General features: G+C 49.6%; 4 protein-coding genes across 4 annotated transcripts; 2 read left to right on the top strand and 2 right to left on the bottom strand.

Moving 5' to 3' along the window:
• Positions 1–720: 720 nt before the first annotated feature.
• On the bottom strand, positions 721–3205 carry LACBIDRAFT_296885 (uncharacterized protein; the record flags this gene model as incomplete). Its single annotated transcript, XM_001880543.1, has 4 exons — positions 721–1535; positions 1583–2018; positions 2069–2842; positions 2897–3205. 4 exons carry the CDS (start codon positions 3203–3205, stop codon positions 721–723), a joined length of 2334 nt encoding a protein of 777 aa, XP_001880578.1.
• Positions 3206–3302: 97 nt separating this feature from the next.
• LACBIDRAFT_296884 (uncharacterized protein) lies at positions 3303–6729 on the top strand (the record flags this gene model as incomplete). Its single annotated transcript, XM_001880771.1, has 5 exons — positions 3303–4196; positions 4255–4633; positions 4697–5822; positions 5871–5970; positions 6025–6729. The coding sequence occupies 5 exons, from the start codon at positions 3303–3305 to the stop codon at positions 6727–6729; spliced, it is 3204 nt and encodes a 1067-aa protein (XP_001880806.1).
• A 1770-nt stretch (positions 6730–8499) lies between these two features.
• On the bottom strand, positions 8500–9517 carry LACBIDRAFT_296882 (uncharacterized protein; the record flags this gene model as incomplete). Its single annotated transcript, XM_001880542.1, has 2 exons — positions 9101–9517; positions 8500–8903 (listed from the first exon to the last, which is right to left on the bottom strand). The coding sequence occupies exon 2, from the start codon at positions 8815–8817 to the stop codon at positions 8500–8502; it is 318 nt and encodes a 105-aa protein (XP_001880577.1). The 5' UTR covers positions 8818–8903; positions 9101–9517.
• Positions 9518–10672: 1155 nt separating this feature from the next.
• On the top strand, positions 10673–11786 carry LACBIDRAFT_249834 (uncharacterized protein; the record flags this gene model as incomplete). Its single annotated transcript, XM_001880770.1, has 7 exons — positions 10673–10776; positions 10833–10879; positions 10922–11141; positions 11213–11223; positions 11274–11431; positions 11484–11539; positions 11588–11786. The coding sequence occupies 7 exons, from the start codon at positions 10673–10675 to the stop codon at positions 11784–11786; spliced, it is 795 nt and encodes a 264-aa protein (XP_001880805.1).
• Positions 11787–11976: the final 190 nt, after the last annotated feature.

Raw genomic sequence — 11976 nt, 5'->3', positions numbered from 1 at the left:
AACTTGTTTTTCCTATTGGGTACAGGTGCGTCAAGCGCCGATGTGATGCCAACAAAGCAAAAGGAACTTCGGCTGGCCATGGGGGCTTATTTTCAACAAGCGATAGTATGTTGTCTTCTACTCGGTTTCTCGACATTTCATTGATCATCTGGCGGTCGAAATAGAGCTCCTTTATCTGAGGTCACTGTCTTTTTATCTTCTTTCCCTTTGCGGCCTGCTCAAACGTGGTACAGGAAAGCGCTTAGGGGTGCGGTGGCCGCGAATACACGAGGTAGTAGTCTCTAGCCTCGAAATGAGAATGTATTTTTCCATATTTCCTTGTGATAGATAGACGGGTAGACTCGAACCCAGTCTCCGATGGTAGTAATTCGCTATGTTTGATTTGAGTAAGAGAACGTAGTGTTGAATTCGAAAAAATGGGGAAGTTCTGTATTTGGAATGTGTGAGCGGGTAATTATAGACTCGCAAGCCAGTCGGTACGGTAACAGAGTTATTTGGTGATGTGTACTGTTTGTTGTGGTGAGCGGAGAGTGAAAGGAGAGTAGTTACCGTACCGACTGGTCTACACTGTCACGATTTTGGCAGGACCAGCGAAGTGTGACAACGGACTTAGAAAAAAAAACGATCTCACAAAGAGCTTTCCTCACATCACACTCTCTTCGGAACAATGTAGGTCGTCAAAACAATGTTTTTAATATATACTTGTAGTACTTTGGGAATTTATTGTCCAGTTGGCTCTAACGGGGTGTTGGGTGGTGTATCTTGAAAGAAACTAGCCAAGTGACTGCTCGACGATCCCCGATAGAAGGGAGTGTTGGGATAACAAGATACAATGGGAGTGTGAGGTTGTTGCCAGAGATATTGTTGGTGTGGTGTGTACACCAGATGAGCATAAGGATTCTGTTGCAATCGCGTTGGTATCGGCGTCGATGGCGTAGCTGAGTGCATAAATTGGTTCGGGGTACCTCGAGGTCGAGTTGCTGTTTGCGCGGCTGGGTTTGGCGCTGGTGTGGCAGCCTGAGAAGTTGGCGCTGGTGTGGCACTGGCAGCTTGAGAAGTTGATGCCGTTGATGCTGACATCGTGGGTTTTCGTGCACGTTTTCCCCTCCCACCATCGTCCTCCAATCCGTCCTGCTCCTTCCTTTTTTTTGTGTTTAAGCCTGCTTTTCTTTTCTTCTTCACCATGTCAGGCATTTCGAGAGTATTCAAAAATGCAAGTAACTCAGCTCCGTATGTCGCATACCATTGCCATTGCCCAGCAAGTATCTTTTCAAGCTGACAGATTGAGGAAATAGGGCCAACAGACGAGAGCATCGTGATCGTCCCGTCTTTCATGATTGCACTGGGACCAAACATCGCGTGTGTGAAGTCACGCTCGTAAACTTGGGTACGCCATTTGTGCAATTCATGCTGCACGTACTGTGCTGGTTCGCCTTGCTTTGTCGCCGTTTGCCGCGCTTTTAGCGGAGGGGGTCCAGGTCGTGTTCGGTTTAGAAGGGATGGGTCGCAGAGATCGCAACATGGCATGGTAGGGTCTATTGTAGAACGGTAAGCCAGGTTTAGCTGTGCGAAACAGACTTACGATCAAGCGCGTTGTTGTAGATATGTGTCAACACTTTACGCCTGCACGACGTCGTCTGGATTAGCACATAGAGACCTTCATCCATACTGGTCGTATCAAGAGGAGGTTGCTGGACAACGGGTATGCTGTCCGTTTGTCCTCCAAATGCGCCTCGAAGAACGCCATGCGCAACCGCATATGCCTTCGATGCTTTTTTCTTTTGTGAGTCCTCGTTAATCTGCTTTTTCCTTTTGTCTCCCTTGGGATTGACAGCCTTTTCCTTAGATTTGAGTTCGGCCTCGACGTCCACCATATATGCCGATTTTTCAGCCAACAAAATGGCCAGCCCTTCATGGCCATCTGCACGGGCGGCGCGTCCCGCTCGCTGAACAAAGGTAGACACTGAGTCTGGAAGTTTCCATTGCACGACCACATCGATGTCTGGTATGTTACACCCCTGTAACGATATCAGCAGCCAGATTGTTCAACTAAAAAGTTCTTGTATACCATTCCAGCTGCATCGGTGCAGATTAATACCCGGACTTCACCGACATTGAAAAGATCCATAAGCTTGGCCCGATACTCATGGGAGAATGCTGCGCTGAAGGGTCTGATGAGGCCCTTGTCACGAAGATTCTCAGGTAAGAGCTCTGTTAGGTGATCCTCGATATCAATGCCCATTGACACACTGTCAGCGTAGATGAAAGTTTTCAGTATGTCTTTTGGGTCCGTAATGTCACCAGGTATGACGAAATCCAGGTCCGCATAGGTATTCATAGGGTGTTCAATCGCTCGAGTGACCAACGACACATTGGGGCGATCGTTGCCCACGTTAAGGTTGGTATATCCATCCTTCGGAAATTGCAGTTTGTTCAGTACATCTGTGTGTATCCGTGGCGGAAGGGTTGCTGATAATGCAACTATAGGTGTTCCTCGTGGTAGGAATGCCCGCACCATACCAAGCTCACCATATTTCTTTCGAAAGCCAGCACCCCATCGAGACACGACATGGGCCTCGTCAACCACAACAGAGACGACTCGCGACGTGAAGCTCTTTTTGCGCAACACGTCGTCTATAAATCTCTTTGACAACAACATTTCAGGTGAGATCAGCACTATCTGGTGCTTTCCCTCACTCACACGCTGATGACACATATCAGCGAGTTTCTTTACATGGATGAAGATAAGATATCCTACGGTAAGTGCTTCAGGCGTACATCCCCCATGACTGCTGTTAATAGCAATCGCGTCTAGCTTAAATTCATTCTTGAAGGTGTTGACCTGTAATCTATTATGTCAGTGCCTTTCTAATCTATTGCTTGATGAATACTTAACCTGTTCATTCTGTAATGCCAGCAGCGGGGAGACCATGATTGTTACCCGACCTTCCATCATTGGGAGGACATGTGGCCCCGCTGCTATAGCAGTCTTTCCGGCTCCTGTCCCCGCATGCACAATAACATCTTTGCCTAGCAGTTGTGCCTCAATAGCCTCGAGCTGAAAGGCCCTCAGCTTCCACCCAAATCGTTCCTCCAGTTTGGCCCCCAGACCCTCCAGGTCCTTGTGTGTTGGCCGTGGTTGAGTAGGTTTGTCAACTCCCCTCATTGCTGATCTGGGCTGACGGGTGGCTTTCTTTCTAGACATTTTAGAATGATGGGTACGATGATGAAGAGATAGTTTTCAATGTATCCACGTGATGAATATATCTTGCCTTTCGCCTTCACCTCTCCTCGAATTCGAGATGAATAGTGCCCAATCTAACTTTTCTCCAGCCTTATCATCAAGGAACTCAAAACACTCTCCCGACAGTCTATGGAACACACCACTGCCCCGTCTCAACCTTTTTCAATCATACCCTCAAGTTGCAACTCTCGGCCTCAACAACTGCCCTTCTCCCCGAGGGTTACACCCCCCCACATTTGTTGTGTCGGATGCGGCACAAGATGAAGAGACGAATCAGTCATCTTCCCCTCTTTCCTCTGCACCTAGTTCCCCCATGAACACACCACGACACCGAGCCATGTCATTGCCGCCATTATCAAGCCCCAGTGTAATCCAGAGCAGTCCAGTGGTTGGATCCAAGGAGGAGCGCCTTGCCATCAAGCGCAGAAAGAGTGCTAGAAAGCGGCAAATGACCCTTGCCACCTCGAAGGCCATCGCATTGGAAGTTGAGGAGGAATCGCAAAAGTCACGTCTCGAAAATGTTCTCCGATATCTTGAGAATCAGGATGTTAGCCTTGGCGAGGTGAATGAGTATGTTTTTGATCCACACAATGGGCAGGGCTCTCACCGATGGGATGGTTTTTTCCGCGAGCATGGTCGTGCCACACGAATCCTGAATTGGTGGGTAGCATCATCAAACAGCATGACTGCCTGGGGCGAGGTCCATGAATGGGCAGTCCAATATGTTGCCAATGCTGTTTCACGCGAGGCAGGTGCAATAACACGTCAAGGAATTCTGCGAAAACCAATTATCGACAATGGTTTTGTCGAAGATTTCAGTTTCGAGAACCTCTACCAGAGCCTTCGGAACCAATTTGCGACTGTAACCACCTGCATCTTTGAGTCTCTGGCCACATCATCCAGACAATTGGCTAGCGGTCTCACACCTGCAAGAATGGGCAAAAAGAGAATGGTAATTATCTTGAACCCAGATCATGACCTCAATGTACTTACGAGTTCTGATGTCATAGGTCATCACCTCATCGATTTTGGCGTGTCTTGGTGAATACAGTCTTTTCAACAATGTCACCAAGCGTATGATGGCCTTGTACCTCTACGCTACTGGCTCCCAACGACAGCCAATCACGGTTCTTTCGCATTTAGGCATTTCCGAAAGTTATGCCAATCTTGTCGCAAAGATACCTTCTGAGAGTGACAAGACATCTGCCTCTTCGGTCTCAGACTCAATGAAGCCCAAACGTATCCGGAAAGTAGCTGGAACACTCAAGCAACTGTCTGACTTTATGCGTCAGAAAGCCAGGGATGTCGCAGCAACAGGCTTGTATGGTGTCGTCTATGATAATATCAACTTCATGGCAAAGACTGCTGAGCAAATTATTGGACGCAAAGGTTTGTAATTTACAAATTGAGAATCCAAGATGGGTGTAACAACTAAAAGTACCTTCGTTTCAGATACACTGGAAAGTGGCACTTGTGCTACTATCTGGCCATTGCATGGTGCCACCTTAGACGATATGAGATTGTCCGATCTTCATCAGTCATTCAATGTTGCCCCTCCCTTATCCATCACTGACATCCTCCATACACGGGAAGAGTCGCAATTGTTCCGGAAATGCATTGTTCATTGTATCATGCGCATCATTGTCAGCCATGGTGGTGAAGGTTTCGAAAAATTCCAGTCTGACCTCAACAAATCCCTCCCAAAGACCAACCAGCAAATTCCTACACATAAAACAAAGCTTTACCCATTACCGACTTGGAAGATTGATGAGTCCACTATTGTCGGGAATGCCGATGTCGACGCGGCAATCGTTCGGGAATTGCACCTTCGAAATCAGTCAACCATGTGGATGCGGCTCACACGGATTCTCGCAGGAGATCAATTATCAATTGCGCGACTTCGGGCACTTGCCAATATAAGGGCAGGACATGAGGGAGGATATTCAAGTTTTGGATGGGGTGCATGGATGCCTGGGTTATTCCATGGGAAGATTGCGAACATGCATGGTTTCTTCGTCACGCATTGGGGTAAACCGAATGCAGGTACACGCAATCCTGGCTGCCTCGCATTCCACAACACCCAACTCCACCGTCTTCCGATCTCAGTGACTTCTTTACCCACATTCCGAGTATGCCATGATCTCATTTTCGTGTCTTTATATGCACGAGTTCTTCATTGTCTTTTGCTGGTCTCAGGTTGCAAATCGCTTGCGGATTACAGCGCCAACGTGGACACACTCGACAATCTACAGTCACATGCTACACAGATCCTCGACTGTTACGCAAACCCGAAGATTGTAGACGAGCTGCGGTGGCAGCGCTCTGGGACCCAAGTACAAGAAACCCCTTCTGCAAGGTCTGAGGGTGACATGGTCTTCGAGAATGCACTCCTTTTTTTGCGTGATGCCCTTATCTCGAGAGAGTTCACTGATGCTGTGAAGAGTGGAGATTCTGGTCGGGCCCTTCTTGTCCTCAAAGTTTGGGCCCTTAGTTTTCGTGGTAATGGGCGCACAAAGTACGCATATGAGATGCTACATTTGATTCATAATCTTACCCATGTCTGGCCCAAGAAACTCTGGTGAGCTCTTTTGAAACGTTGTCCAGTATTTTATTCAACCCTGTTTAGTGAGGTCATCCTTAACAACTGGCTACTGAATCCCACCGGCAAACCTAATAGCTTCGTGGAGGTTGATTTGGTTCAAGAACATATGAATTTCTGGATTAAGGTCTGAGTCTCTACCTTTTCTGACTAGCGCCTAGGACACTGATATCTACAACAGACCTTCTACAAAGCCCATGGGAGCAACAGGTCATGGGAATGGCTTGAAATGGTCTCACCATGTGTCAACGCGTTGCGCCATATCGCCACGACCATGAAAGATATGCTCGGGACAGATATTGGAACACGGCATGCACCTGCCGATCTCACAAAAGACATCACAATTCTTATGGATTCCCTTTTCGAGCACAAGGTTTACCATTTGACGAAAGGCCGCATACTGGACAATGACGACTTTCCGGTGCCAGATGTGGTTTCAGTTGGACTACAACAGCTTACAGACGGTTCTTCCAATCCTCTGGCAGAGTACAACAAGGCCTTCAAACGCCTTCAAAACCAACGCAGCACCAACCCCATCGTGGAACCAGAACCTCTCTCCCGAACCACCCCTGCAATTTCTCATGACCAACCTGACAATTCACACGTCATTCCACCTGTAGCAGTCGCTCCTGAGGTGATCAGTTTGGCGGGTGTGGATAGCGAGGGCGAGGGCGAAGGTGGCGAGGAGGTTGACTTTGAGGATTCAATGTTGGATTTAGATGATGGTGACGTGACGTTGGAGAGGTTGGGGATTGAAGATGTCGCATTTGATATGGATATAGGGGGCAGTATGGATGCAGAGGATGATGGGGAGTATCTTGAAGGTGACTGGGAGGAGGAAGCACCAGAAATCGAGCTTAGCAGTGTCTTCAACGAAGTTTACTAAGGTTGTTTGCGCGTCGTTCATCGAAATTTCGCTAAGTCTTTTGTCACAAATGCGTGACCCGCCAAAGTGACAACAGGTTAGACCAGCCGTTACTTCAACGACGATCGGAGTTTGAAATAACGGCTGGTGTCGAGCCACTTTTGAGATTCCGCCGAAAACCTTATTGCTCGAAATGGTAAAACGTCACATGACCTGGGGAAACACGACGCGAAACAAACAAATGATCTTTCTGCCACCAGCTCTCAAACTCCCCCGCCAATGTCGCAAGCCCTGCAACTCAAGACCACTCCGGCGTTGGTATCACAAACGGAAATACCGCCCCGACCACACAAAGCACACCCAGCGAGGGCACGAAGGTGAGCCCAACGACGACAAGTGCCCGGCGCCGACAGTACAATGAAAGCCGCCAACGGTGAAGCACAAGCAAGCCACGGCCTACGAGCATGACACCACTTAGGCATGGCCCCATCCGCACGAGCCCGACGCCAACGGCAAACATCCCTCGGGTGGATTTCAGGGCGGGGGAATATCCAAGCGACCCACGACACGGAGCTTCGCTCCTCACATCATCGCTCATCTGCAAGCGCCTGACGCAACTCTCATCCGCGCGAGTCCCACACCAACGACAAACATACGGGGTAGATTTCAGGGCGGGATGCAGATGGCGGGGCGCGAAACGACACCTCCAGGTGGGCGCGATTGTTAGTCGCCACTGATTACTTACCCACTGTCCCAAAAGGTGTATTAGTATCAATATATACGGCTTTGCTTTAGTTGGCATCATAGAACTTAGGGCGCATTTACTATATATTCTGTCCATTGAGCAATTCCCTCCTGAAATACAAAACCAAGGACTTAGTAACTTCCGCGAGTTCGCGACCGCGCCTTGTTTCCGGCATCACATGATATCGCTCCTTTTTAAGAATAAGGTTTTCGGCGGAAAGTGAACAACTGTGTCGAGCCTACTTGGCTACAGCAATCTTGAGACGGAAATTTGTTGATGTCGTCGCTTTTTGCCATACACCACCAAATACACGACGACATTCATGCCTTTTGTTCCGACACACTCGCGCAACATGCTCCTTTCAACTGAACGCCCATCATCGACAGCAGACTCAGTTTCACGATGCTCGTTCCACATAAGATGCTAGCTGTTCGCAGCTAAGCCTCTATCCTCGCGAGCGGGCACATGTCCGAACCGCTTTGTCTTTCCGTTTGGTAGGCCAGTGGCACACTCTATTCACTCATCGCCAGACACCACCACGACATCTCTATCGACGCACATCAAGGGGCCTCATCAGCCTCGCGGCGAAGCCGTCGGCGTCGTCCTCTTCTACCGTTACAGATGTATCAACCTGCCGGAAACAAAATCTTGCTCCTATCGAGTGGCTATGCGGAGGATGGCTTCGCCTCCTTTGTCCTAGCTGTTCAGGCCCCTTTTCGGGGGGCCCTACCATGTGCGCCTAGAGCGTGCTCTAAGCGCGTACTATCCGCAGTTCGAAGCTCCTGCGTGGTAGCCTTTACTGTTGATTCCCTGCGGATCGCCGACGCTACGTCACATCACGTATGGAACCTGACCCAAAGCGGTCACTACCTGGCTCCAGGTCCATTTCGCACCCGGTGAACACACTGGGTAAAGAGCAGCAGCGCAACAGAACTCGTTGTCGCTCATCACAACAGTCACAGGTTGTCGTTCTACAAACGCATCGCACACAGCATTCTCACACAGATCTGTCGATGGATGAATCATCATCACACACTTCACATGCACTACGTGCTTACGCTGCCTTTGTCGAGCATTTCCGCTGGATTGACAGCGGAGTATTGAGAGTCAGCAATTTGGTTTGGTTGTCCGCGCACGAGGAGGTGTCGGTTTATGGCGTTGTTGTGGTGTATCCCATTGTTCTTCGTTACTCGCGGAATCTGACCTCTGGCATCCTCTGGGTGCTGAGGTGGGTCCATGTGCGTGCTCAAGTTTTCGGACATGTCTGCTGTCCCAATTTTTTCCACCCCGCTCATTCGTTGAGCATGCCCCAGTTGCTTTTGAGGTTCCTTCAACGCTAAGTACCTCGTCTTTGTCCTAGCCATTGTACTGACAGATGAACCAGTGTGACGGTTGAGTCCCCCCGTCTTTATCCTCTGTCGTGTCAAGCTCGATACGGTTGACGAACCATGTTTGCTCTGTGATCTCTATCGTTGGTGGACAGTGACTTTCGAGCCACTGTTGCACAACGGCATGTCCTTTTCCGAGTTGGGTATCCTCGACTTGGAGAGGGACTGCCTGTGGGTCGAAGCTGGCCCGTTGGCGGGCTTCCAGCACAGTGCAGTCCGAGCATCATTTGGTCGTGGCTTTAGGGCTAATGATTATTATGTTTGCTCTGGGATCATTCGTGATTCCTATCGTTGGTGGACAGTGACTTTCGAGCCGCTGTTGCACAACGGCATGTCATTTTCCGAGTTGGGTATCCTTGACTTGGAGAGGGATTGCCTGTGGGTCAAAGCTGGCCGGTTGGCTAGCTTTCAGCACAGTGCAGTCCGAGCATCGCTTGGAGTGGGTTCAGGGCAAATGATCATTCAGCTTGCACACGAGGGGGGCTCCTGGGTTCCTGCTATCAGTAAGGGGGGTCAATGATGTTGTTTCGAGGAGAACCCCTCGCTTTGCCCGCTGGCCTGGTGAATCTTTGCTTCGTTTGCGGGTACTCTTACCGTCATCAAAGCCGAAAGTTGGGAGACCATGTAATTATGCAAATCAGATAAAATGTCAATACAGGATGTCGTTGAATGTTGAGATCGTGAATGCATGATTTGCTGCAGTGGAGTGAGTCTTTTGTGTGAAGTCGTTGGTTGTAGGATCATGTCGACCCTGCCAAGCCGCTGACGGAAAAGCGGACGCGGCGTTACACGGCGGCGGCGTCTTCCTACACAACCAATTGCAAAGACAACACCAGCGAGCACCAGCGTCGAACGACATGGATCTCAACGAACGTCTTCGAATCCGTTTTGACTCGCATCTCGAAGGGTCTGATTGATGTGCCCCTCTTCTTTTGAATTTCAATACAGGCCCTGGACCTGGTGATGAATGGCCCATGGTGCTCAATATGCAAGATATAAGAACGACGGGATCAGGCTTTGTCTGTGCCGACCCGCGTCGACTTTTTCCCCCCCTCCGACTCAGCAGTGCATCGTCACTACCCCCACGTTCTTTTACATCCTCCTACCACAACCTAACTATATGCGTTCCCTCCTTCTTGAAGCCTTCGCGGCTTCTCTCCTCCTCGCCGCCTCTGTTGGAGCACAAACCCCTGCGTACGTCGTTTGACTTACGATCCGATCCGTCTTTGGCTTACCCGCCTGTTTTTTCAAAAAGATTCAAGGGCGAATTGCTCCTCCAGACTGTCCTCAACAATGGTGTGTTTACCTTTAAACTCCCCTCATTGATCCGAATTTATCTTTCACTCCTGCCAGGAAAGTGCCTGACCGCGTCGTCCAATACCGATGGTGCTGCTGTCACCCTCCAAGGCTGCACTGGCGCTGCGGCTCAGAAATGGATTTTTACCGGCACTACGGTCACCGTCTTTGGCAACAAGTGTCTCGACGTAACCGACGGCAAGAACAACGACGGGACTAAATTGCAAATCTGGACTTGTTCTACCAATAATGCTAACCAGCAGTGGCAGTACTCTGTGGTACTTATTTTCTTCCTCGACTCCTCACGGCACAGGGGGGTGATAATAGCGCGTTTGTACGTAGTGGGATAACACCCTCAAGTGGACGAACAAGAACAAATGCGTGGACGTCACCGACGGTGTTCAAAGCGATGGTAATCGCGTAAGCCTGCTTCCTCACCTTCATCTATTACCCCTGAATCCTAAATACACGTGCATAGATCCAAGTCTGGACCTGCTCCTACAAGAACCCCAACCAATTCTGGAACACCGGCTACATGGTAAACGCCCTCCCCGCTCAATCCCAGAACGGCCAGTACGGCACGAATAATTGCGGTACTGGGTCAAGCCAGACTTCGAAATGTCAAACTGTTTGGATCAAGTACGTTTTTTTGCGCATATATATACATGCACCTCCTGACTTCGTCCGACGTCTAGTGCCGCTGATGATTTTTGTCTCTGGGCACCACGTATGTCTTTTCCTCGTCTATTTCCGCTCGCATTATATATGTAACTTCTTTTCACAGCCACACCTGGCAACATTGGCGACACGGAGCAAATTGAAGTCGCATGGTGCACCAAGTCTGGACGCGGCACGCGTACCATCCCCAACGGTGCTTTGAAAGGTGTTCATTTCGTCAAGACGCCCGATTACGTTCAGGTCACTGGTGTTGGTGATTTCACCAAGATCAACGTACCCAAGGGCGATTATGGAGGCGAGTTGGATAACAGGGGTGCAGATGGTGCGTTTTCTTTTTTATTATTATTTTGATCTACCGAGCGAAGAGCTAATTTATTTTCTGCGTGATTGTAGGCAGGGGAAATCCTAGTGAGTGTTTTATACCCTTTGGAGAATGATAATGACGAATCTCCTTATAGTTGGTGGTTTGGTTTACGGCAACTCCTTCGGTGCAGGCCAGCAATACCACGAATGGACTTCCTTCATCTCCGACGGCGAGTTCTGTTTCCGCGCTTGTGTCGGCCCCAAAGCCACGTCCTTGTGTAACCACATTTACGACGTCATGGGATGCTACTGGGTCCGTTTCCTTCTTATTTCGCTCGTTCCAATAGCTAAACCTCGGAAATTAGAACATGCCCGCAAACTACAACGCAGGGACATTCGAGAACTGCGTTGGCGATGATGCGTTAGTCCCTCGTTCCCCCTCATTAACCCAATCTCACATTTTTTCTAGCCTCCCCATGGGTGTCTACGGCACCAGCACATGGTACCAGGGCACCAAACCCACACCAGCCGCACACCCCGCGCCCGCCAGCTCAGGTTGCAAGACCCTTCCGACGGTCTCTGTGGCGCCCGCTGTTCGGCGTCGTGAGAATGGTTTTGAGAGGCGGTATGAGGACCCGGTTTTCCCTGGTGCTACCCCTGCCCCTTGAGGGGTTTACCTTACGGGGACGGGGCGTAAACTACTCAACGGACGCGCTACTTACTGACTCTCGGACATTCTATTCTACATTTACATAACATCCTACCCCTGTATTGAGAGTAATGTACGCCTGGACTTTCTATTTCACTCACACTCGTTTATCATAAAAATTTATTGAGGCTACTGGTACTGAAACCCGA

The sequence above is a fragment of the Laccaria bicolor genome, genomic scaffold (assembly GCF_000143565.1).
Source record: "Laccaria bicolor S238N-H82 LACBIscaffold_11 genomic scaffold, whole genome shotgun sequence".
Classification (NCBI taxonomy): domain Eukaryota; kingdom Fungi; phylum Basidiomycota; class Agaricomycetes; order Agaricales; family Hydnangiaceae; genus Laccaria; species Laccaria bicolor.
The sequence above is the reverse complement of the archived record's forward strand: the minus strand, read 5'-3'. Positions and strand labels throughout refer to the sequence as shown.